We start from the raw sequence: 25395 nt of genomic DNA, 5'->3' as shown, positions 1-25395 counted from the left end.
CTTTGAATATATCATGCCAGTCTCCTGGCTTAGAAAGTTTCTGCTGAAAAATCCCCTGATAGCCTTATGTGGTTTCCCTTGTATGTTACTGTCTTCTTTTGTCTTTCTGCTTTTAAAATTTCTTAACACTACATTTTGCCAATTTAATTACAATATGTCTTGGTGTGGATCTGCTTTTGTCAGTTTTGGTGGGGGTTCTCTGTGCCTCCTGGATCTGGATATCTGTTTCCTTCCCCAGATTAGAGAAATTTCTAGCTATTATTTCTTCAAATAAATTTTCTGTCCCCTTTTCTCTCTCTTTCGGGACTCCTATAATATAAATGTTATTACATTTGATGGAGTCACTGAGTTCCTTAAGTCTCTTTTCATTTTTGCACAATTTTTTTTCTTCTTTTGTTCAACTTGATTACATTCCATTACTGTGTTTTCTAGGTCATTAATTTGTTCTACTGCTTCTTCTAAACTGCTGTTCATTGCATCAAGTGTGTTTCTGATCTTGCTTATTGTACTCTTCATCTCTGATTGTTCTTTTTTATCTCTGTGTTAAGGGTCTTACTGATGTCTTCCAGTCTTTTCTCAAGTCCAATGAATATATTTTTATGATTATTGCTTGAAATATGCCATCAGGCATGTTACTTATATCTCTTTCGCTTAGATCTCCAGCCATGGCCTTTTCCTGTTCTTTCATTTGGGTCAAATGTCTCTGTCTTCTCATTTTGTTTAAGTCTCTGTGTCTGTTTCTTTGTGTTAGAAAAGTCAGCTACGTCCCCTGTTCTTGAGGGTAATGGCCTTATGAAGAAGAGGTCCTCTAGTGCCCTGCCGTGTAGTGTCCCCTGTTCTCCAGGGCCTGGAGCTTCTGGGAGTGTCTCCAGTGTGTGTTGCATATGCTCTGTTGTTTTATCCCAGCCACTTCATCCTTTAGGCGCATTGTCTGCAGAGGCTGTCTTTGCCTGCTGTGGGCAGTATTTGGTCCCTGGCCTATGGTGCATTTTAACTAGGTGTGCTCTGGTCTACTTGTGAAATGAGACCTGTTGCCATCGCTATCAGAACCAAGGCTCTGCAAAACTCCCAGATTGAGAGATACGGTGTTGGCAGGGTTTTGAGCCAGACTTTTTGGGGAGAGGGACCCACCATGCTGGGACTGAGGCGAGTGTGACCAGGAAGGGTGGTTCCACTGGAGCATGGGGTGGAGGAGGTGGTGGGACTTGGTGTAAGCATGCTAAGTAGTGAGTGTTGGCACTGCACTGCCTCCCATAGATAGTCCTGTGCTTTTGCTGAGGGGTGGGGGAGGGAAATCACACCTTCCAATTCCTTTGTTCCTGGAGGGGCTCTCTGAATGCTGCCTCTCTGGAATGTCCTCTAGGATGAACAAATAACCTCCCCACCTTGTGACCCAGAATATTCTTGAGGTCACTGTTGCCATGCTATATGTCTGCAGGCTGTTTGCCCTGCCTTCTCTCCAACAGTGGCCCCAATCAGTGCCTTCAGGCTCTATCTGAGCCAAGCCCACTCACCTTTACAACTCCAGGCTTTAAGCCCTGCTGGTTGCAAGAACTCCCGAAATCCAGCCCCTCTCACTTTCCAAGCCAATTATTGTGGGAATTAGTTTTCCCCATGTACTCCCCTGTGTGCTAGTCTGTCTCTCACCCTTCTCTGCCACCACAGCTACCTCCCAACTGCAGTGGCTGATCTGTTTCTTTCTCAAACCATGTCTCTGCACATCCTACCTTCATTGATGTGGCCTCTTCTCTACCGTTAGTTGTACAGTTTGTTCTGCTAGTCTTAAGATTGATTTCTGGGGTATGTAGGATGATTTGAGAGTTATCTAGTTGTATTTGTGGGACGAGATGAGCCTCGGGTCCTCCTGCTCTGCCACCATCTTCCCATCCTGCGTGATATATTGTTTCGCATCCTTTTACTTTCAACCTATTTGTGTCTCTTATAGATAGCATATAGTGGAATCGTTTCTTGAAATCCATTTTTCCAGGTTATGTCTTTTATTTGGCATGTTTAAGCCATTTACATTTAATGTAATGGATAAAGTAAGATTCATATCTGCCATTTTGCTATTTGTTTTCTATATGTTTTATGTGGTTTTTGTTCATGTAGTTCTCCATTAGTGCCTCCTGTTATGATAAATAGATATTTCTACTGTACCATTTTAATTTCCTTGTTTCTTTTACTATATATATTTTTTAGTTACTTTCTTAGTGGCTGCCCTGTGGTTTAGTAAAAAACAATGTAGTTTGGATTAATACCAACTTAGTTTCAGTAGTACATTAAAAACGTTGCTCCAATATAGCTCTTTCCTTTCTTCCCTCCTTTTTTGCTATTATTGTCATATGTATTACATGTTTAAACGTTATAAGCCCATCAACAGTTTTTAAAGCATTGCTTTATGCACTTGTTTTGTAAATCAGAATCAAAAAGGGGTACAAACAAAATATAGTGTCTTGTATATTTACCTATGTAGTTATCTTTATTAGTATTCTTTATTTCTTCATGTGGATTTGAGTTGCTGTCTATTGTCCTTTTATTTCAGCTTGAAGGACTCCTTTTAACATTTCTTGTAGGGCAGGTTGCTAGCAAAAATTCTGCTTTAAAGGGTGCTGGGGGGATGGGTTAGTCCGGTGATGGGTATTAAGGAGGGCACGTATTACATGGAGTACTGGGTCTTATACACAAACAATGAATCATGGAGCATTACATCAAAAACTAATGATGTACTGTATGGTGACTAACATAACATAAAAAAAAAAAATTCTGCTTTGGGGCACCTCGGTGGCTCAGTCGGTTAAGTGTCTGCCTTCGGCTCAGGTCGTGATCTGGGATCGAGCCCCACATGGGGCTCTCTGCTCAGCTGGGAGCCTGTTTCTCCCTCTCCCACTCCCCCTGCTTGTGTTCCCTCTCTCACTGTGTCTCTCTCTGTCAAATAAATAAATAAAATCTTTTTTTTTTAAATTCTGCTTTAATTTATTTGATAATGTATTTATTTCTCCTTCATTATTTGAAGCATAGCTTTGCTAGATATAAGATCCTTGACTGACAGTCTTTCTTTTCTTTCAGCACATTGAGTATGTTATTCAACCACCTTTTGGCCATGGTTTCTGACTAGAAACCATCTGTTAGTCTTTTAAGAGTTCCTGTACTTGATGAGTGGTTTTCTCTTGCTGACTTTAAGATTTTCTCATTGTCTTTCAACAGTTTGGTTATGATGTGTCTAGGTGTGGCTCTTTTTGAATTTATACTGCTTGGACTTTGTTGAGCTTCTTGCATATGTACATTAATGTTTTCATCAAGTTTAGGAAGTTTTTAACCATTATTTCTTCAAAGATTCTATCTTTTTATTGACATTCTTTATTTGATGAGGCATCATTTTCTGCTGTGTCCCTTTAATTGTTTAGATATGGTTTCCTTTAGTTCTTTGAATATTTATCTATTTTTTTTTAAGATTTTATCTATTTATTTGCCAGAGAGAGAGAGACAGCGAGAGAGGGAACACAAGCAGGGGGAGTGGGAGAGAGGGAAGCAGGCTTCCCACCGAGCAGGGAACCCGATATGGGGCTTGAACCCAGGACCCCGGGATCATGACCTGAGCCGAAGGCAGATGCTTAACGACTGAGCCACCCAGGCGCCCCTAGTTCTTTGAATATTTAATTGTTGATTTAATTTAACTTTAATTAAAGTTAATTACTAACACTAATTATTGTTAATTAACATCTGGCATCCTCAGGGATGGTTTCCATTGACTGCTTTTTTTTCTCTACACGGGCCATACTTTGTTTCTTTACGTGTCTTGTAATTTTTTGTTGACAACTGGATATTTTACATGAAATAATATGGCAGATATGTGGTAAGATATATGAACACCTTATTACACAGGTCTTCCTTTTAAGAACCTCTTGTTTGCCCTAACTTTTATCATTGCCTCAGCTAGCCATAATTTTAATTGCTGTGGACTGTTTTCAGCAAACACCCTGAGGGAGCTGAGTCAGGTCAAATAAGAATAAGCTCTGTGGATGGAATTTTTCCAGAGAGCTGCCCAACATTTCAAACAGTGACAGTTCTCCGGGAGTTTGGCTTTTTGTGGAACTCCAAACTTGGGTCTGCCCTTACTATGGCAGTAAGGCTGCTGATTTTCAAGACTAATGCTGAGCTGAGGAAAGAAGAATGAGAGTAGAAGTGAAAATAATAAAACTAGGGGGTGTCTGGGTGGCTCAGTCAAGTGTCTGCCTTCAGCTCAGGTCATGATCTCAGGGTCTTGGGATTGAGCCCCATGTTGGGCTTCCTGCTCAGCGAGGAGTCTGCCTCTCTCTCTCCCTGTCCCTCTGCCCTTCTCCCTGCTTGTGCTCGCCCTTTCACACACTCTCTCTCTCAAATGAATAAAAAATATCTTAAAAAAAAAAAATAAAACTAGCTGTTTTTAATGAGTTTCAGCCACTTTTCCTGAATAGGTCTTTCTTGATTGTTGTAAGCCTTATTGTAATTTCTAGAATTCTGAAAAAGTCAGTTTTTAACAACTTTTGCCAGTATACTTGTTGCATTTATAGAGGAGCAGAATTCCAGAGGTCCTTATTCAACCATTCTAGAAGTGTAAGTCTCCTATATGTGCTTTTAAACCTAGTTGCTATGTCATGGGTGATGTTTTATTATGGACTGAGAACTGATTAAGACAGGAAGACAAGGAATAAGAATGACTGAACAATTATCTTAATGAAGAATGGTGGTAATAAGTCAGAAATGTGCCAGATACATCAAGAATGGTATTAGAATAAAAATTATATGTTGTATTTCAGATTTGGTCCATTCCGCCTGTTCTGTTTGCTAAGAATATCTAGAAGAGCCAGGGGTGCCTGGGTGGCTCAGTAGGTTGTCTGTCTTGGGGAGCTGGGTCATGATCCCCAGGTCCTGGGACTGAGCCCCACGTCAGGCTACTGAGCTCCCTGCTCAGTGGGGAGCCTGCTTCTCCCTCTCCCTTTGTCTGCCACTCCCCCTGCTTGTGCTCTCTCTCTCTCTCTCTCTCTCTCTGTGTCAAATGAATAAATAAAACCTGGAGAAAAAAAAAAATACTTAGAAGAGCCTTATAAAGCATACCTAAGATGATTAAGGAGAAAAAGGGACTCATATACAAGGACAGATTAAAATAATTCTAGAAGGAAAGACTGAGAGAACTCAATCCAAAATTCATGAAATTACAAAGAATATGCATTTAAGATACCAATTTTTGGACTTAATTATAGAATAATAGACAAACCTTAAAGTTTGATGAAGGCTAATATAAAATAATAAAAGGAAATAACATTTTAAAAACATATTTTTAGAATTTCTCCCAAGATATGGGTGAGGCATAACACCTGAAAGTGTAATTAAATTTTTGGACTTTAGATCTATGAATGGTTTTTAAATTTTTAGTATTTCTTGGGGATACATCAAGGAGATTCTGGAAGCATTTATAGTCTTTTTCTGAAACATTCTTCGGTGCACCATCTGGGACTAAATGATGTACTAGATGGATACTGATCTAATTCGGTGTAGCATTTACATTTTTAGGATGATTAATATTATATACTTATAATTATTCATGTAAAAGTGTTTTGTGTCTTTTTCTTTTAGGTATGTAAAAGAAGGAGATACAGTGTCTCAGTTTGATAGCATCTGTGAAGTTCAAAGTGATAAAGCTTCTGTTACTATCACTAGTCGTTATGATGGAGTCATTAAAAAACTGTATTATAATCTAGACGATATTGCCTATGTGGGAAAGCCATTAGTAGACATAGAAACGGAAGCTTTAAAAGGTATTGTAAATGTGTTCATCTATTCTGCCAAATTGATTATTGCTGTCCTTTTGTTATTGGGTACCAATTAAAAGAGGTGTTAACTTTTAATAACTTAAAGGATTTAATTTGGTGGTTTAAAAGCTGAAATTAGGAAAATAATAAAGATCCTCTGTGATGCATGATTATCTTCTGACCAGTAACCATGTTAGAAACATATACATTAACACTTAATTTATCTGGAGGCCTGCCTTCTGGAAACCTTGGTGTTCAAAGAATCAACAGACTTTCTCAGGAATTAAAAATTCAGGCCTTGAATCCTAGTCACTAATAAACAAAAACTGGAGCATGTGCAGGATTAAATGTAACAGTGGGATCGTTCTGTTTGCCTTTGATTCAAAAACAAAAACACTTGGGGTGCCTGGCTAAGTCAATCAGTGGAGCATGCAACTCTTGATCTTTGGATCGTGAGTTTGAGCCCCATGTTGGGGATAGAAATTACTTTTAAAAATTTAAAAATTAGGGCGCCTGGGTGGCTCAGTTGGTTAAGCGACTGCCTTCGGCTCAGGTCATGATCCTGGAGTCCCGGGATCGAGTCCCGCATCGGGCTCCCTGCTCGGCAGGGAGTCTGCTTCTCCCTCTGACCCTCCTCCCTCTCATGCTCTCTGTCTCTCATTCTCTCTGTCTCAAATAAATAAATAAAAAATCTTTAAAAAAAAAAAAATTAAAAATTAAATATTAAAAAAAAAACCTGACACTCTCATTGGTAATGGTTATGAAAGCCAAAGTTCCTGAAGAGAACTGGAAGAGAAAAGAAGGAAAATCATAATGAAAAGTGAAGAGAGTAGCATTCAGAAGAAGCAGCGACCGTGGAACTTAGAAGCAGTAGATGTCCTGACAAAAGTGAATCCATTGTGAAAATGTTTCAGAGGAAAACTAAAACAGTAGGCTTTCCCAGTGAAGGCAAACTGCTGGCTTTCTACCCCAGAAGTTCCTTATGTGGCACTGTTGTGATACACTAAAGTTACGTCATCTAGGAAACAGCTTTGCCATCAGGGATTGGCTGGGGGGGATGGGGGGGCGTGGCATAAGTTTTGTGATGCCACCCTAAGCCAGCAATATTTCACATATTTCAGGGCTGAAATAGACATTTTAGTAGTGTAATTCAAAAGTACAGAAGAAGTCTGAATTACGGTGGCTGGTTGACTCATAGTTCTACAGACTCTATCATTAATAACAACAGCAACACCTAATGTCACAGTCATACTTCACAGTTTATAAAAAGTTTCACCATTATTTTATTTATCCTTACTTGTGAATATTTCAGTTTAACAAATGAAGAAACTAAACCTATAGAGGTTGGGCTATTTGCCCAATGATCAGTGACAGAACCAAATTTAGATCTCGATGGCCTGTCTTTGTCCAGAATATTTTACACTATGACATGCTGCCTCCAAAAGTTGGAAGATGGCCTATTGAAGCCTTCTTATTATTTATTAATCTCTACTATAAAAGTAGGATATGCACATTGTAGCAAGTTATAAAATGCAGAAAACCAAAAATAAGAAAATGAAAACATTCCTGCTACTCAGAAATCACCACTCTTAACACATTAGTGTTTATCATTCCAGATATTTTTCTAAGCACACACATATGCATTGAAGTAGTTTTACCAAAGTAGTGTATTGTGCTTACTGTATTCTAATCTGTTTGCTTAACTAGATATGTATTTTTGTGACAATACATTTTCATTTTCTCTGATAATCAGACTGTATTTAAATTTCCCCAGTTGCCCCCAAAATGTCCTTGAAATTTCAATTGGTTTGTTCAAACTGGGGTCCAGTATGGCACTAGACATGGCCCATGGTCTCTTTTCACATGACTCATACTCTTTCCCATTTTGTCTCGTGACACTGACTTGTGGACAGGACTGTGTCATTTGTTTTGCAAAATGTCACATCTTTGGGATTTGTCTTGTTGCTCCTTCATGGTGGTGTTGGCTTGTTCTTACCATTCTTATAGTTCCTGTAAACTGGAAGCAAGTTTCAAAGGCTAGGTTCAAGTCAAATATTAGGCTAGAATACATCATGGATCACATTGTGTACTTCATATAGTTTCACATCGAGACACACATAACATCTGGATGACCTGCTATGGTGACGCTAAGTTTAAACAGTGAATTAGGATAATGATACCCTTGCCCCTCCATTGCTATTCTGTTTTACCTTTTGCGACCTGAAAGTTACTTTGGCATTATATAGTTTATAGTCATTTGAGAATGCTTGCCTAAATCAGCACTTGCTTTAGGGGTTGTGGAATGATGATTTTTCGATTCTGTCATTCTTTTTACATTATTAGCTGGCATTATTCTGTAAAGTGGAGCTTCACCCTCATCAGTTGGACCCATTAGTTACTCTGAAATACAGTTCCTACTGGAAAGACAGAATAAATGCTTCTTTTCCCTTACCAAGGCGTTTCTTTTAATAGTGATACTAAATTTCCAGCTTTCTCTTTGTGTGTATTCAGTTGATTTGCTGTGTTAAATCTACTATAATCGTTCTTTTTCATGCTGAAATTGTTAATAGGAGTGACCCTTTCAGGGTGGCTTCTGTGTGTCCTTTTAACATGACCCTATTAATTTTCAAAAGCTTCCTTTTGGCATGAGAAGAGAATTGGGACTCACCTTGTATGTTCCCTACCCGAGATCTGGAATTATCCATTTCTTCAGGGCTCTTGTTCCTTTTAATGTGGAGTGGACAAGAGACCATAATCTAGGTAGTAGAGGTGCTTCCTATTATCTTGATTCCAAATTTCTATTGAAAGGCATGATTTAGGAATATTAAAAACGAAAAAGAATTTACCTTTTAAAATTACCTGAAACACAAAATTATTTTGATGGATCAGTGACTTTTTAAATTATTATTATTGGGGCGCCTGGGTGGCTCAGTCATTAAGCATCTGTTTTCGGCTCAGGTCATGATCCCAGGGTCCTGGGATCAAGCCCTGCATCGGGCTCCCTGCTGTGCGGGAAGCCTGCTTCTCCCTCTCCCACTCCTCCTGCTTGTGTTCCCTCTCTGGCTCTGTCTCTCTCTGTCAAATAAATAAATAAAATCTTAAAAAAAAATAAATTATTATTATTATTATTATTAAATTAGGACCTAAAAAGGCAAGAGGGTTATACTCTGGGCACAAACTGAGAGCGCTGAATCCTAACCACTAGACCACCAGGGAGCATCAGTCTGGGCACAACTTGAGACAAGCAAAGACGCTGAACACTCTTATGGATATCATTAAATTAGAACACCCAGTCAAGTGCTCTAGACCACATTAGATACTAATCTAAGCCATCCAAAAAAGTGAATTATTTATATGAACAAGCAAACAATTGAGACTTATGGGGTTTTTATTGTTTGGTTTTAGAGTTTATTTTGGCATTTCCAATGAGATTCAACTTAATAAGTCTTGTTATATAGCAAAATACAAAGTCGAACTATTTCAGGGTAGGGTTGTTTTTTCTAGAGAATTGTTTCACAAAAATTAATCTCCTATGTAGCATGAATGAATCTCAAAAATGTATGCTGAGTGAAAGAAAACAGGCAAAAAAGAGAACATGCTGCATGGTCTATGTACATAAAATTTTAGAAAATGCAAACTAATCTATAAGGACCAAAAACTGACGAGTGGTTGCCTGGGTATAAGGAATCTCTTGGGGGTGGTGGATATGTTCCTTATCTTGATTGTGGTGATGGTTTATGGGTATATACATATTTCAAGTTACCAAGTTTTATATTTTATGTATGTGCAGTTTATTGTATGTCTGTAAAAAAATGAGATTGCTTAGATTATGTTCAGAATAAAAATTATCTGTTAATATTCCTCATAAAGAGCTGATCATTTGCTAGCTATTCTGTTTTGTTTGCTAGTCAGAGTGTAATCTGAACAATTATCTTACATTGTAGTTTTATTTTGCATGTATACCTTTTTGCTCTTATATTTACGTTTTATTGTATTTTTTTACTATAAGAATAAACTATGAATCATAACCTATATATAAGCAAACCTATGGAACAGTAGATTCAATTTAATAAGACATTTATATATGCCTCTCTTTAATTTTAGAAATGGGAAAGGTTTCTAAATATTTTGTATACCTCTTAAGCAAGAATTTGTAATAATATTCAATTTGTTTATATTGTTTTTTGCTTTAGTGCTAGTAAAATGAATTACACTATATACTGTACTGCTATACTGTATTATACTATGCTATACTGTAATTATACTATATTGTACTATAGAAAATTACCAAACAAGAAATCTTTTAGAAGATACATTATTTCCATTTTACAGGGGGAAAATAATTATAGCATAGAACTATCAAGGGTATAAGAGATCAAAACTAGACATCTTAATAGTAGTATTGGAAATTAATCCTGTCTTCCAGTGCTTGTTTAAATGATATTCTGTGGTACTGTCTTTTGTAACATGGTGGTGTTGTCTGCTTTTCAAGGCCAGAGTATCAGGATAATTCTGAGAAGGGAAACTATTTGTGATGTCCAAGTCCTACCTGTGAGTGTTTCAACTGTAGATAGACCTCTACTTGAAAAGAGCTTACTGGACTCACTTATGCCACCTTGTATGTGTGACATTTAGAAGGCATATATTGCTGTGCTCGCTTCAGCAGCACATTTACTACAAGACATATACTGTTAAAAAATATGTATTACAAGTTGAAATCCAGTTATTTAATATTATCAAGATAATATCAAAGCTAGTCCATGTCTCAGTGTGTTATCTGCTGGAAACTCAGTTTTAAGTATATTGCCATGCATTCTTTTTACAGCTAACCTGGCTTTCTCTAGTCTATTTCACAAAGTAAGATGGTTCCTCACTTCTTTAAATAACTGAACTTTTTTATACCAACTTCTCAAAATCATATGAGGGGAATCATTAGTTGTTTTTTTTTTTTAACTGTATATGTTTTACTCCTTCCTAAAGTGAGGGTATTGAGTATAGCCTAGAATCTTTTTTTGATTCTGCAAAAACATGCTAATGAACATTTATTATTCTGGAAACAATACAATTCTGCATCTGACTTTTGGTTTTTCAGCCTACTCTATGAGTATCAGCTCCATTCTGCATCTAGAACACTGGGACTGAATTTCTAGCACTGTTCATATGCATATTTATGAAAATCTGCTATAGCAACATAAACTAGGTGTCCCACAGAGTCTATAATCTATTTTTTTAAAGATTTATTTATTTAGATAGAAAGAGCATGAGTGGGAGGGGCAGAGGGAGAGGGAGAGAAAATCTGAAGCAGACTCTGTGCTGACCCCAACATGGGGCTCGATCTCAGGATCCTGAGATCATGACCTGAGCCAAAACCAAGAGGCAGAAGTCTAACCAACTGCACCACTCACGCACCACCCCACAAAGAATTTATAATATTAAAATGTTTACCAGGATTAATACAGTGTTCTGAGTTAAAGAAAAGCTCTTTCAGGGGTGCCTGGGTGGCTCGGTTGGTTGAGTGTCTGACTCTTGATTTTGACCACGTAGGGCTCTGTGCTAAGCACGGAGTCCACTTGTCCCTCTCCCTCTGCTTCCCTCCCCCCCCTCAAATAAATAAATGAATAAATAAAATCTTAAAAAAAAAACTTTGACATAAAACCATTCTAAGAATATAGCATGTCATTTAATTAAACTAAATACATAAATTGCAGAGTGTAATGCCTGGGCATAGTAAGTGGGCATGAACGGTAGCTATAACTTAGTTTTTGTTCAGCCAGTTGTAGACTGAACTGATTGAATTAGCTGTTCCAATAATTTGATGTGAAAAAGAAAATGCAGTGGGATCTCGTTGGTTTGAGTATCATCAGTTCTCAACTTACGATCATTTATTTAGGACCTAAACTAAAGTTTACATTTGTTCTACAAGGAAAGGTCTTCCTAAGCAGTTTTGCAGAGAAAAAAGTTTAAAACTTTTTATGAAAACAAATTGTTTCAAACACCCTTGAGTGCTTTAGTATTTCAAAACATTTTCTCTACAAGAATTTCCCCAATTAAGTGAATTAATTGACTACTTAGTACTTAAAATACCTAAGAATATTGCAACTTCAGTTTTAATATTTTTACTGATTCAAATTACTTTCTTATTTAGTTAATCTGAAATAATAGTTCTATTATAAATTTGCATCACATGGGGAATTCTGGCAACATTGACAGTTTTCATGACAAAAAGTGCTTATTTACCAGAGTCATTTTGTTCTTTTTAAACGTTTAAGTAAGGCTTTTAAAACTGTATATTCTAAATCCACTACTGAAGAATAAAATCCCACATATTAGAGTATAGTGCTAGAATCCTGAAAATCACTTTACTTGGGGGAGAGTTATGAAATTTTAGGTTAGCCTTAACTCCATCGCCCCTTAGAGTCTGTTTCTACATTGGTAAAATTGAGAAATATGCACTGCATTCCTCTAACAGTGTTGTGATCATAAAAGGAGAAAATATGTATAAAAAAACTTAGGGGCGCCTGGGTGGCTCAGTCGTTAAGCGTCTGCCTTCGGCTCAGGTCATGATCCCAGAATCCTGGGATCGAGTCCCACATCGGGCTCCCTGCTCCGCAGGAAGCCTGCTTCTCCCTCTCCCACTCCCCCTGCTTGTGTTCCTGCTCTCGCTGTCTCTCTCTGTCAAATAAATAAATAAAATCTTAAAAAAAAAAAAAAAAAAACTTAGAAAATGATTTAAAGTTCTGTGTAGTAAGGTGGTATTTTAGTGCTAAAGAGAGCTTTCTTCCAACAACTACCTGACTACTACAAATAATATATAATGTAATATCAGAATGTTTTTCAGAAAGGTAACAGTAAATTCAATGATCTTTTGGAAATATATAACTGTTGGGTATTTCTGGGCATTTATACATTTCTCATATTCCAGCAAATACACATTAATTCAGGTTTTATTTGGAATTCCTACAATTGAATCCCCTTGGTTTCCTTTTGCATCTTAGTTCCTAATGCTCATCTTTCTTACTGGTTTCTCCAATAACTTTAACAGATGTGGACAATACTACAGGGTTTCTCAAATTGCAACAAAACTATACCTTGAACAATAAGAGCTGTGTTCTAGCTTCTGTGACCGCCAAGAAAATTTACTAGGGTCGTGAACTAATGGAAACAGCACGGGGCAAGGCAGCCCTAGGAATGAATCCCAGCTCTTCACTTTCTTAGCTGTGAGAAGTTAAGCCAGTCCTTTCACCTTTCAAGTGTCAAATTTTTTTAATCCATAGAATGGGATAATAACACCTATCTTACATAGTTGGAGTGAAGATTAAATTATGATATTGCATATGTAGTGCAGTATTTGACATATAATAGGTCCTTGTGGGGGAGGAAAAATAATTATCCCACTAACCTTCTGAGTTCTTAGCTGAGACTTCCTATAATAAAAGACAGATTAACAAGAGAAAAATAGAAGTTTATTAACACGTATACTTCATCTACACATGGGAGACACCCAGGGAAAGATGAGTAACTCAAAGAGGTGGCTTTAGAGTTTAGGCTTAAGTATCATTTTGATAGGGAATGAGGAAGTGGGATGTTGGCTTCTTAGGGGAGAGTAAATAGTTTTTCAGGAAGATGAATGGGTCCTTAGAGAACAGATGGGAGGTATGACAATTTGGGCCAAAGTTTGAGTGTAGTGCTGATTTCTAGTCCCTCCTATGATGGGAGTCAATCTTCCCTGGTGGATGAAACTCCTGGGGAAGGGATTTATGACAGTTGAGTTCCTTCTGGAAGATCTGTCTTTAGGCACATGAGAGTTTAGGGAATGCCTTTCCCCGCATTTGCTGTTTTTCAGGTGCCTACAGTTCAAAATAATCAGTATACAAAAGTGTCATGTTTGGGGTGGCATACTCTGCTACCCTACATGCTCAATACAAGTTTTGTTTTGTTTTGCCTTCCTCACCCTCAGGGGAACTTAGAGAGCTCCACTGGGCCAGTTCATAGACCAGTGAGGAGGAATGACGAGATTATCTTTCCATAGGTACAGCAGTGAAGAATTGTTACTTGCTTTGAATGGAATGTCAGAGCAAATTCAGTTGCCTGCTTTCAGAGGCTTAGTCTCTAATTCATTCATTACCACAGAGATTTCTGCTGTACAGCATGGATTTCCAAGTATCAGACAATTAAATGCTCTCAAAAACTTTTTTATTTTTGGTTGCAGAAATACATGCTAATAGCCTGGGGTAGTTTTTCATCTATCTAGATTTAGAGAATAGACCAACCAAATTAGCATTAGCCATGAAAATAAAATCTTCCACAGCCTTCCTTAAGCCATATTCAAAGCAGAGAAAAATGTTACATGCTTTATTATTTTAGGAAAGCGTTTTAAGATTGTCACAGATTTTTTATATGATTTTTTCATGTCATTTGCCTCACATTTGATTCTTACTCTATACTATTTGTAAGTATAAATGAGAAATTTATTAGGGAAGTGTTTAAAATATAAAACATTTAAAAATTTATTGAAGAAGCTCTCATTTTTTAACTTGTAGCTGCTGCATGATTCTAACAGAAATGAAGTAAACACCAGGTAATAATAAACATTCCACAGCACTAGGTGCCAATACCCCCCTCCTCCCCGCCCCGTTTGTTTCCCATTGTGAAGTTGTGTCTTCCCACTTTGAAGTAGCCTGACTAGTATGCTTTTGATTATATCTTTTAAGTTGAATTAATTTATATATTATAAGCCATGAAGCTTGTTTTTATTTTTTAATATTTTCAACTAAAGAGTAAAATTTTACCTTGTTGACCAGATTCAGAAGAAGATGTGGTTGAAACTCCTGCTGTGTCGCATGATGAACACACACACCAAGAGATAAAGGGCCAAAAAACACTGGCAACTCCTGCAGTTCGCCGCCTAGCAATGGAAAACAATGTGAGTTGTCTTAATATTTAAGTGTGAGGTTACCTAGAAAATATGCATTTGTATCAATGAAAAGTTAGCCAACTATTCCATGAAGAGATGGCTCAAGGTGAGGTTAGAGAAAAATGATAATGTATGTTACTAAAAAGTGATTGTTGCAGAAAAGCACCAGTGAGAAACAAGAAATTGCAAACTTACTACTTACATTAATTGAGCAGTGTGGTTTTATTATTTTTCCTTAGAGCCTAATAATAGTCAGGGCTACCATCTATTGCACATTTGTAAATACTAGTGTCTTAGATCAGGTCCCCTAGAGGCCAGCTTGAGACAGGGATTTGGATGCATGTGATGGATTGGTTGAGGGAAGGAACAACTTTTCTGGGAATGAGGGAAGCAGACAGAGAAAGGAAGAGAAGGGAAATGGGCTGGGCAAGCATGTGGTCTCAACTATCTGATCCAGTGGGGTTAGGGAAAACCATTGAAATTGTACTGACTTGAGACATGGAGACCAGCCTTTTGACTTCCCTCTTATCAGTCAGTCATTTGTGCTTATCCCGGGCTAGGTGGCTCCCAGGTACTGAAATCAGTGTGTACACATTATCTCATTTAATTTTTACAGTAATGCTGTAAGTTATGGGGGCTATTTGGAGACTTGGAGAGGTGAAGTAACAGGTCCAGGGTCACACAGCTAACACGGTGGAGCTAGGATTCTGTATTGAGGCTCTGTGACTCCAAAACCAGTACCCTTAATCATGATATACTGCCTCAACAATGATTGCGTCCATTACTTAAGCATATATGAGTCAGACACTGTGTACACACACATTCTCTCTAATCCTCACAGCCATCCTGCAGGGTAGTTTGGATTATCCCCATTTTGCAAATGAGAAAGGGCAGAGAAGTTGATTAATTGCCTCAAATCAAGTAAGTAGCTGAACTGGGGATTTGAACACATCTGTTCTTTTTCAAACTTGGGTTCTTTGCACTACACCTCATAATGCAGGGTTTTTGTCTGTTTTTTGAGAGAGGTAGTTAAGTTACAGTGGGAAAAAACAAAAGCGTACATTTTAGAAATATGTAATGAGTCATTAAAATGTTCATATCCCTTCAGTCACTTATCCTACCATTGGGAGACTATCCGAAGGAAATAATTTAGGATACATTCTTCCAAGTGTTTTATATAGTCAAAATGAGAAGGCATATACGGGTTCAAAATGAGGGATATGCTTGGGTAAATTATTTTTTATTTTTTTATTTTTTTTAATTTTATTTATTTATTTGACAGAGAGATAGAGAGCACAAGCAGGCAGAGTGGCAGGCAGAGGGAGAAGGAGAAGTAGGCTCTCCGTGGAGCAGGGAGCCCGATGCGGGGCTCGATCCCAGGACCCTGGGATCATGACCCGAGCCGAAGGCAGACGCTTAACGACTGAGCCACCCAGGCGCCCCTGCTTGGGTAAATTATGTTAAAGATTTTATTTATTTATGAGAGAGAGAGCAGGGGGAGGAGCAAAGGGAGAGGGATAAGTAGACTGCCCTGAGCACGGAGCCCAGCGTGGGGATCGATCCCAGGACCCTGCGATCAAACCAAGAGTCGGGGCACTCAACCAGCTGAGCCAACCCAGGCGCCCCCGGGTAAATTATGTTTTAAACCCTTAATGAAAATTTATTTAGTGATTAAATGTGTTCAAATATGAAGACTATTTAGCATAATAGAAAATAGAAATAATGTGGAACACTACATTGGTAAGGGCATGAGATGAAAGATTGATGTTATGTATTACTTTGAAAGTTATAAAGTATTTTACTAATGTTTTTCTTAATTATATAGAAAAACTACTGGGGTACCTGAATGGCTCAGTCGTTAAGCGTCTGCCTTTGGCTCGGGTCATGATCCCAGGGTCCTGGGATCGAGCCCCACGTCGGGCTCCCTGCTCCATGTAGAGGCTGCTTCTCCCTCTGCCGCGCACCCCCCTCATGCTCTGTCTCGCTCTCTCACTGTAGCTCAAATAAATAAATAAAATCTTAAAAAAAAAAAAAAAGCAAAACTACCTGTAACAATGCATGATTTTGCTTTCCTATACCATTTCTTTTTTTTTTTTTAATTATTTATTTATTTATTTGAGAGAGAGAGAGAGAGAGAGAGAAACAGCATGAGAGGGGATAGGGTCAGAGGGAGAAGCAGACTCCCAGCTGAGCAGGGAGCCCGATGTGGGACTCGATCCCAGGACTCCGGGATCATGACCTGAGCCGAAGGCAGTCGCTTAGCCAACTGAGCCACCCAGGCACCCCTATACCATTTCTTAAAGATGTATATAATAAGTAGAAGATTTGTATAATTACCAGAAATTACTAGATTACTTACTATAAATTACCTTTTCTTTTTTTGCAGTTTACATATTTATGAATTGAGTTTGTTTTAAAATTAAAAACCAGTGTCATTTAGTTATTTGAAATTACCTAAAAATTATTTAAATCCTCAGTATTCTTTGTTATAAACTAAATGTTTGATATATTAAGTCCTTTATTCTTCTGAAGTCATCCTTAGAGAAGCACTAACAAATGATGCAGGATTTAACCCTGAGAAATTAATAAACACACAGTAAGTATGAGGCTATCATCTAAGCTTATGTGTCTTTTTATTTAAGCAGAATTAAATTTAATGAGAATACTTTATCTCTGTACCAAACATAGAAGGGGATTAAATAAAGCCAGATCACAGTGTTTCCAGAGAGAATCATGAACGTTTTAGGTTCCTGGACCCAGTTCCAATGTGTATTTTGGGGCTGGGGGTGGTTCCCACAACAACAAGCAATTCTCTGGACACCAACTGGGTAGCTACAATTCAGGTCAGTTCTGACACAGTCTGTTGCTAGTGTCAGAATTGGCAGGTTAATGATTCATTCCTGCAAGACTGCCCACCCTCCCCCACAACACTTGAGATGCTCAGGTGATAACCTATGCCTCTGACCGGCTGGCTACAGACAGGAGTTTCCATTGACCCCCCTCCAACTCATCATGCCAATCGCAAGCCTGGTTATTACCTGTACTTCTGACCTATTGGCTATGGATGAGAGGTCCCCACAATCCCCTCTTTGGGTTTGATTAATTTGCTAGAGCAGCTCACAGAATTTAGGAAACCCATTTATTCACTAGATTACCAATTTATTTTATTTTATTTTATTTTTTTTTAAAGATTTTATTTATTTATTTGAGACAGAGAGAATGAGAGACAGAGAGCATGAGAGGGAGGAGGGTCAGAGGGAGAAGCAGACTCCCCGCCGAACAGGGGGAGCCCGATGTGGGACTCGATCCCGGGACTCCAGGATCATGACCTGAGCCAAATAGATTACCGATTTATTATAAAAGAATACAATTCTAGAACAGCCAGGTGGAGGGACAGAGAGCAACGTATGTGGAAAGAGGCATAGTGGTTCCATGCCCTCTCTGGGTGTGCCACTCTCCCCAAATCTCCATGTGTGCACAACCTAGAGGCTCTCTAAACCCAGCTCTTTTGGGTTTTCTTTGAAGGCTTCATTACATAGTCATGACTGATTAAATCATTGTCCATTGACAACTGATTCAACCTCCTACCCCTCCCCAGATTTGGAGTAGGGGTACTGAAAGTTTCAAACCTCTTATCACAAGATTGGTTCCCCTGGCAAGGAGCCTCCATTTTTAGTTCCCTAAGGGCTTTTCAAAAGTTCATTAACATAACAAAAGAGACCTCTTTTCCGAGGTCCTTTCAGGGGTTTTAGGAGCTCTGTGCCAGAAATGGGGAGGAAGACCAAAAGTATACTTATTATAAATCACAATCTCACAATGAGTATCTAGTGGAAAGTGGAATTATGTCATTTATTATTATGTAGAAACAATAAGGGGTGCCTGCGTGGCTCAGTCGATTAAGCATCTGCCTTTGGCTCAGGTCATGATCCCCGGGTCCTGGGATCAAGTCCCTGTTGGGCTCCCTGCCCAGTGGGGAGTCTGCTTCTCCCTCTCCTTTTGCCCCTCCCCCTGTTCATGCTCATGCTCTTTCTCTCTCAAGTAAATAAAATCTTTAAAAAGAAAAACAAAAGAAACAAACATATATTTGATGCTTAACTTGGGCTGAGAAACTCACAGTAATTTACTCAGTAAAATTAATTTCAGTGTTTTGTACTTAAACAACTGTGAGGAAAAAAACTAAGAGAACTTTTGTATGATGATTATTTTAACTGTTACTAGTTTAGTGATGGCCAAGTTGTCTCGAATATGCTATAAAGGCATGTACATGAGTTGTGTCTTTCCATGGTGTCAGCTTTCTTCAATCACAAAGCAAGGTTAACATAATTGTAAAGCAAGTTCAGGATTCCAAAACTCAATGACATTTTACTACGCATTTAACTTGGCTTCATACATGTCACACAAAACAAATTACAAATATAAAGTCACACAACAAACAAGATACAGTAAGGGGTAAGAAGTTAACACACCAAACACCAAGTCAGTCCCTGAATGCACGGTTGAGGTGAGGACTCCGTCTGGTCTGGGTCAGCGCTTGGCACATGCTGCTTACGATGTTTGGGCAGTGGAGGATCTCTTATGTTCAGAAATCAGTCGGGTGAAACTGGTGGCAGTTGCCTTTTTAATGCAGTCAGATGTGGAAGGGTCAGCATCTGGAGAGTCTGTTTGCTACAGAGGCCTAACCTTTTTAAAGTTTAATTAGTCTTGGTCCTTGGCAGGCCTCTTCTGGTTCTAATGACTACTAGCTCCTGGTTCTTCCAGGTTTGCATGACCTTACAGATTGTCTCCTTAGTACTGCACTAGTTTTGGTGATTTCTGGTCTTAGCTGCAATGCCTTTGACTGCTTATGCCACTGCTTGACATGAGCGAATCCATCTAGCTCTCTACAAAAGGTCAGAAACATTGGTCTACATTTGCTTATAGTGTTTAATTTTCCGATCTTACATAGTCTCCAAAAGTAAAAAAAAAAAAAAATCCAATAAGAACTATGCAAGAAGTTTAAAAATAGTTGACTGTTTATAAAATGTAAGTTTTCATAGGTATGGATTATATACAATGCAGATACTGCATTGTTACCACATGGGCAAATGAACAGTATATACAAAAGTAACAAATTAATAAAAAAAGTAACAAATGATTACATACGGAGGGTAACTGTAGTTTATAGCATTCTTATTAAGATAATAAAAATGTTATTTCCTTATACAAATTTATATTGGGCAGAGATTATTTTTACCTTCAATTGATTAAATTCCATTTAGAGGGGTGCCTGGGTGGCTCAGTCGTTAAGCGTCTGCCTTCGGCTCAGGTCATGATCCCAGGGTCCTGGGATCGAGCCCCGCATCGGGCTCCCTGCTCTGTGGGAGGCCTGCTTCTCCCTCTCCCACTCCCCCTGCTTGTGTTCCCTCTCTCGCTGTCTCTCTCTGTCAAATAAATAAATAAATGCCATTTAGAGACTTTAATGATGGATAAATTTATTTCTAGATAGTTTTTGATGTAGGAAAATGTTGGGGTTCAGAGCAGTCAAGAAAGAATTCTTGAGACATCTTTGGTGCAAAAAGGTGGTTTTATTAAAGCTCGGGACAGGACCCATGGGCAGGAAGAGCTGCACTGGGGTCATGAGGAGTGGCTCATTATATACTTACAAGTTGGGATGGGGTTTGGGATAGCGTGAGTCTCTAAGGAATTTTGGAAGCTAGGTTTCCAGGACCTTCAGGGGTTTAGCTATTGGGAAAAGGTTATTCATTACTGACTAATAAAACCCTAGTCATGAGACCCTTCAGATGTGTATCAGTGGACCATGTGCTTGGGGGATGATTGCCAACATATATCTGAGGGGTAGAGATAAAGGAAGTTTCCAAAGGAATTTTTGTATGTTAAAAACAATTTACAGGATCCTGGGGTCCGGATAATGTTAAGCTAAGATTGCCTTTTGCCTTTAGCAAAGTATTAACATCAAGGCAGCTGAGTTACTAGAGGAATGTCACTCTGCCTGTCTCAAGGACTTGTCAGTGGGCTGAAGGTAGTAAGGAAATTTAATTTTTCTTTTGCCTTTGTTTCCCACATCGGTTTTATTTTTTTATTTTTAACATTAAAATGTCTTTTTTTTTTTTTTTTAGATTAAGCTGAGTGAAGTTGTTGGCTCAGGAAAAGATGGCAGAATACTTAAAGAAGATATTCTCAACTATTTGGAAAAGCAGACTGGAGCTATATTACCTCCTTCACCAAAAGCTGAAATAGTGCCACCTCCACCAAAACCAAAAGACAGAACTATTCCTATACCAATATCAAAACCTCCAGTATTCATAGGCAAAGATAAAACAGAACCCATAAAAGGTAATAACAGTAATGTAAGGCACTACTACAAGTTATTTGGGGAAATTTTCCTCAAAGATCCAGGTATATAATATGGTGTTTTCAGTTCTAACTGAGGGGAAAGTTCAAATTCATCATACTTTTTTAAATAGTGAAATAATATAGTTTTTCCAGGAAATGTTTCAATTTCTACTGTTAATTTCTGTTGTTTTCTTTTTAAGATTTTATTATTTATTTGACAGAGAGAGACACAGCGAGAGAGGGAACACGAGCAGGGGGAGTGGGAGAGGGAGAAGCAGGCTTCCCGCGGAGCAGGGAGCCCGATGATGCGGGGCTCAATCCCAGGACCCTGGGATCGTAACCTGAGCTGAAGACAGTCGCTTAACGACTGAGCCACCCAGGAACCCCTCTACTGCTAATTTCTGAAGAGCAATATGTTAGCAGGTTTCTTGGAATATAAACTTATATACTGATAATTGTTTTTATTTTTTGTTTTAAATATTTTATTTATTTATTCATGAGAGTCAGAGAGAGAGAGAGAGAGAGATTGAGGCAGAGGCAGAGGGAGAAGCAGGCTCCCTGCTGAGCAGGGAGCCCGATGTGGGGCTCAATCCCAGGACCCTGGGATCATGATCTGAGCCGAGGGCAGACACTTAACCATCTGAGCCACCCAGGCGCCCCTAATTGTTCTTTTTAAAGACTCAGGATGTTACAAACATAATTTTTAGTCAGCTTCAAAATAACTAGCTCTGATTTGTTATTTATAAACTCTTAGGATGATTAACATTCAGAAGTGTGGCTTTGCAAGAAAGCCAGTAAGTAAATACATGGCTTGCATCCTTTTATACATATTTTTTTATATACTACAGCATTAAAGGCAGTTACCTCTTAATATCATTACATTTGACACTGGGTACTATGCTGAAGTCAGTGCTCCAGCATTGGAATTAGTGTCTTTCAATTGCATAATGAAGATGGTAGGCTTGAGAGGGAGAGTTTAGTTGAAAAAGTAAATGACATTAGAAAACCCTCAATTTTGGGCGTCTGGGTGGCTCTGTCATTGAGCGTCTGCCTTTGGCTCAGGTCGTGATCCCGGGGTCCTGGGATCGAGCCCCGCATCGGGCTTCCTGCTCAGCAGGAAGCCTGCTTCTCCCTCTCCCACTCCCCCTGCTTGTGTTCCCTCTCTCGCTATCTCTCTGTCAAATAAAATCTTAAAAAAAAAAAAGAAAACCCTCAATTTTAGTAAAAAGGTTTAAAGGATTTAAGAATTTTAAAAATATAGGGGCCCTGGGTGGCTCAGTGTCTTAAGTGTCCCACTCTTGGTTTCAGCTCAGGTCATGGTCTCCGGGTCATGAGATCAAGCCACCTTGGGCTCAGTGGGGAGTCTGCTTGAGATTCTCTCCCTCTGCCCCTCCGCCCACTGGGGCTTGCATGCTCTCTTGTTATCTCTCCCTCCCTCTCTCTCTCTCTCAAATAAATAAATAAACCTTAAAAAGAAGGAACTAAAAAATACATGTAAATTTGGGATGCCTGGGTGGCGCAGTTGGTTAAGCGTCCAACTCTTGGTTTCAGCTCAGGTCATGGCCTCTGGGTTGTGAGATCGAGCCTGCCTTGGGCTCCATGCACAGCGCTGAGTCTGCTCAGAGTTTCTCTCTCCCTCCCCCTCCCCCATGCGCACACTTGCGCATGTGCTCTCTCTCTCAAATAAATAAATCTTAAATATATATATATATATATATTCATTATACTTAATGTTTTCCAGGCTTTCACAAGGCAATGGTCAAGACCATGTCTGCAGCCCTGAAGATACCTCACTTTGGATATTGTGATGAAGTTGACCTTACTGAACTGGTTAAGTTAAGAGAAGAATTAAAACCCATTGCTTTTGCTCGTGGAATTAAACTCACCTTTATGCCCTTCTTCTTAAAGGTGAGATTTCATTCATTTCAAACAGGGCTTGAATAGGACATTAGAATTTTGTTTTGCAAATATGCAATATGTTAACTGTGGATTTAGATAAAAATATTACTTCTCACCATATCATGTAGTTAGAAAAATGTACACGTGCACTATTTCTTTGTTTCTTAGGAATTTATAAAATTAAAATTTGTATCAAATTTTATTAGCTCATCTCTTTGAGCTAGATAATGGGTTGTCTTGCCAGTTAAATAAAGCCTTTAATTCTGAAAGGATCACTCCAGCAAAATCCAGATTTGAACAATAACAAGACTTGGTATTGATCTTGCATATCACTGACCTGTATTCATTTTCATTTATTCAACAAACTTACATTGAGGGTCCTGGGAATTGTTTCTAGGCCTGCGAGCAGTATAAAACGAGACTGTCAGTTGACCATAAGCAGCTCAGTGTCTAGCTCATATTAACAACCATTTATGAAGCGGGTATCATGTAGCAGACCATGTACTGAGCATGCTGTATACATCATCTCTTAATTCTCAGAATAACCCTGACATGCAGATATTGCTATTCCCACTTTCCGTTTAAGGAAATTAGGGCTTAGAGAAGTTGAGAAACTTGTCAAGGATATATAGCTAAGTGGAGAAGCTAAGTTTCCGGTTCTGGTCTGTTTTACTCAAAAATGCATACTGGTGTCTCTAAGTCCAGTGTGGCTTCCCTCCAGCCCTTTCTGCATACTGCACCAAGACAAATCTTCTATAAATGAAAGTACTATATTATGCCCTGATTCTTTCCAGTGGTCTCCTTCATTGTCTTCAGGTCAGTTGCTAACCCCCTGAATCTGGCATATAAATAGGATCGCAAGCCTCTGTTTCCTACCTCTCCAGCTTCATGTCTCAGGCACTCACTCACTCTGTTCTGGTCGGATTAAGCCTGCATAGTTGTTGGAATATGTGACTTCACATGAAATGCCTCCTCTTCCTTTGATCAAATACATGCACATCCTAAGTGCCAAATTCTGTTCAGGAATAGTCTCCTCCAGAAGCCTTCTGTGGCTGTCACAGTTTGAGTTAAATATTCCTGTTTCCCTTTGCACTTTATCTCAGTGCAGTGCGCAAGTGTTTGCTCCGTTTTCTCTTCCCTGCATGCTGAGGCTCGTGGGGCACACACTGTTCTTTATCTCCAGCATTTCAGTAGCTACCCAAACAACTAAGTGATTGGTCTGTGAACATGAGATGTAATAGATGTCTATAAATGAGATATCTGGGCTGTATTTTAGCTATAGAATCATTTTTAGAGACACAGTCGTTGAAGCAGGTGGATGAAATCACCCTAAATTGTGTGCAAATGAGAAGAAAAGAAGGCTAGAGATTTTACGTCAGTGTTTAAGGGGTAGATAGAAGTGGATTTGGCAAAGACAGTGGAAGAGAGTGAACGGGATCAGTGGTATGACGACAGAAAAACCAGGAAAGTATCTCCGAGAGGCCAAAGTGTATCTCTTGCTGTATAACAGGCCACTCCCAAATTTAGTGGTTTGAAATAACAGCCATTTATTATTTCTCATGAGTCCATAGGCAAGCAGGGCCAGTCTGCTGATCTTTGCAGAGCTTACTTATGTGTCTGCAGACAGCTAGTAGGTTGGTGGGGGTGGGCTAGTGTAAGATGGCTTTGGCAGGGATGACTCGTTTCTCTCCCTTATGTCTTTCTCAGCTCCCCAGCATGTTAGCCTGCATGTGGTCTCATAGTACTAGCAGGGATGAAGAGTGGAAGCAGAAATGCTCCAGCACTTTTTCCAAGCTCTGATGCATTACGTTTGTTCTTGTCTCATTGACCAAAGCAAGTCACATGACTGAGCTCAGAGTCAGTTTGCGCTGAGCACCACCAAAGGACATGGATACAAGAGAGGCATGAACCATTGGGGCCGTTCATTCATCCTCTCACACCAAGAGAGAAGAAAAAAGTTGTGATGGGGGCGCCTGGCTGGCTCAGTCAGTAGAGCATGTGACTCTTGATCCTGGGGGAGTGAGTTTGAGCCCCATGTTGAGTGTGGAGATTACTTAAAAATGAATTACAAAAGTTAGGATGGGAACAGGCTATTGGATTAGTAATTAAGAGGTCATGAATGGCCTGAGCCAGAGCTGATAGAATAAAGTATTGTTGAGGTAGAAGTTTGATTCCAGTTATTTGGTGGATGAATAGAAATCGAGGAAGAAGAGACACTAAAAGTATCTGGTAAAAGGCAGATGGAGCATAGGCACAGAGGGCAGGTATGGTGGTTGTTCAGGGTAGATTAAGGAAAGGTTCCATCTGCCCTCCTCCCCTCCTGGAAAAACTGGAACAGATCTGTAGGCTGAGGGTAAGAGCTGGAAAATGGAGAGTTAAAAATATGTGAGTGACAAGTGACAAAAACATGTAACACTGGTGACGTCGGTTTAGAAGCAAGGAGAGACCAGCTTTTTAATA

The 25395-nt window shown here is 39.0% G+C and overlaps 1 protein-coding gene across 1 annotated transcript in view; it reads left to right on the top strand.

Annotated features, from left to right (window-relative positions):
* DBT (dihydrolipoamide branched chain transacylase E2) overlaps nucleotides 1-25395 on the top strand; it is a 47941-nt gene that overhangs the window by 14661 nt on the left and 7885 nt on the right. The window contains exons 4-7 of the mRNA XM_021690026.1: nucleotides 5614-5795; nucleotides 14591-14712; nucleotides 20820-21036; nucleotides 22778-22944. Of these exons, the coding sequence (XP_021545701.1) occupies nucleotides 5614-5795; nucleotides 14591-14712; nucleotides 20820-21036; nucleotides 22778-22944 (688 nt within the window). The remainder of the gene's footprint in view (nucleotides 1-5613; nucleotides 5796-14590; nucleotides 14713-20819; nucleotides 21037-22777; nucleotides 22945-25395) is intronic.

The sequence above is a fragment of the Neomonachus schauinslandi genome, chromosome 4, assembly GCF_002201575.2.
Source record: "Neomonachus schauinslandi chromosome 4, ASM220157v2, whole genome shotgun sequence".
Classification (NCBI taxonomy): domain Eukaryota; kingdom Metazoa; phylum Chordata; class Mammalia; order Carnivora; family Phocidae; genus Neomonachus; species Neomonachus schauinslandi.
This window is presented reverse-complemented; position numbering and strand designations above follow the sequence as displayed.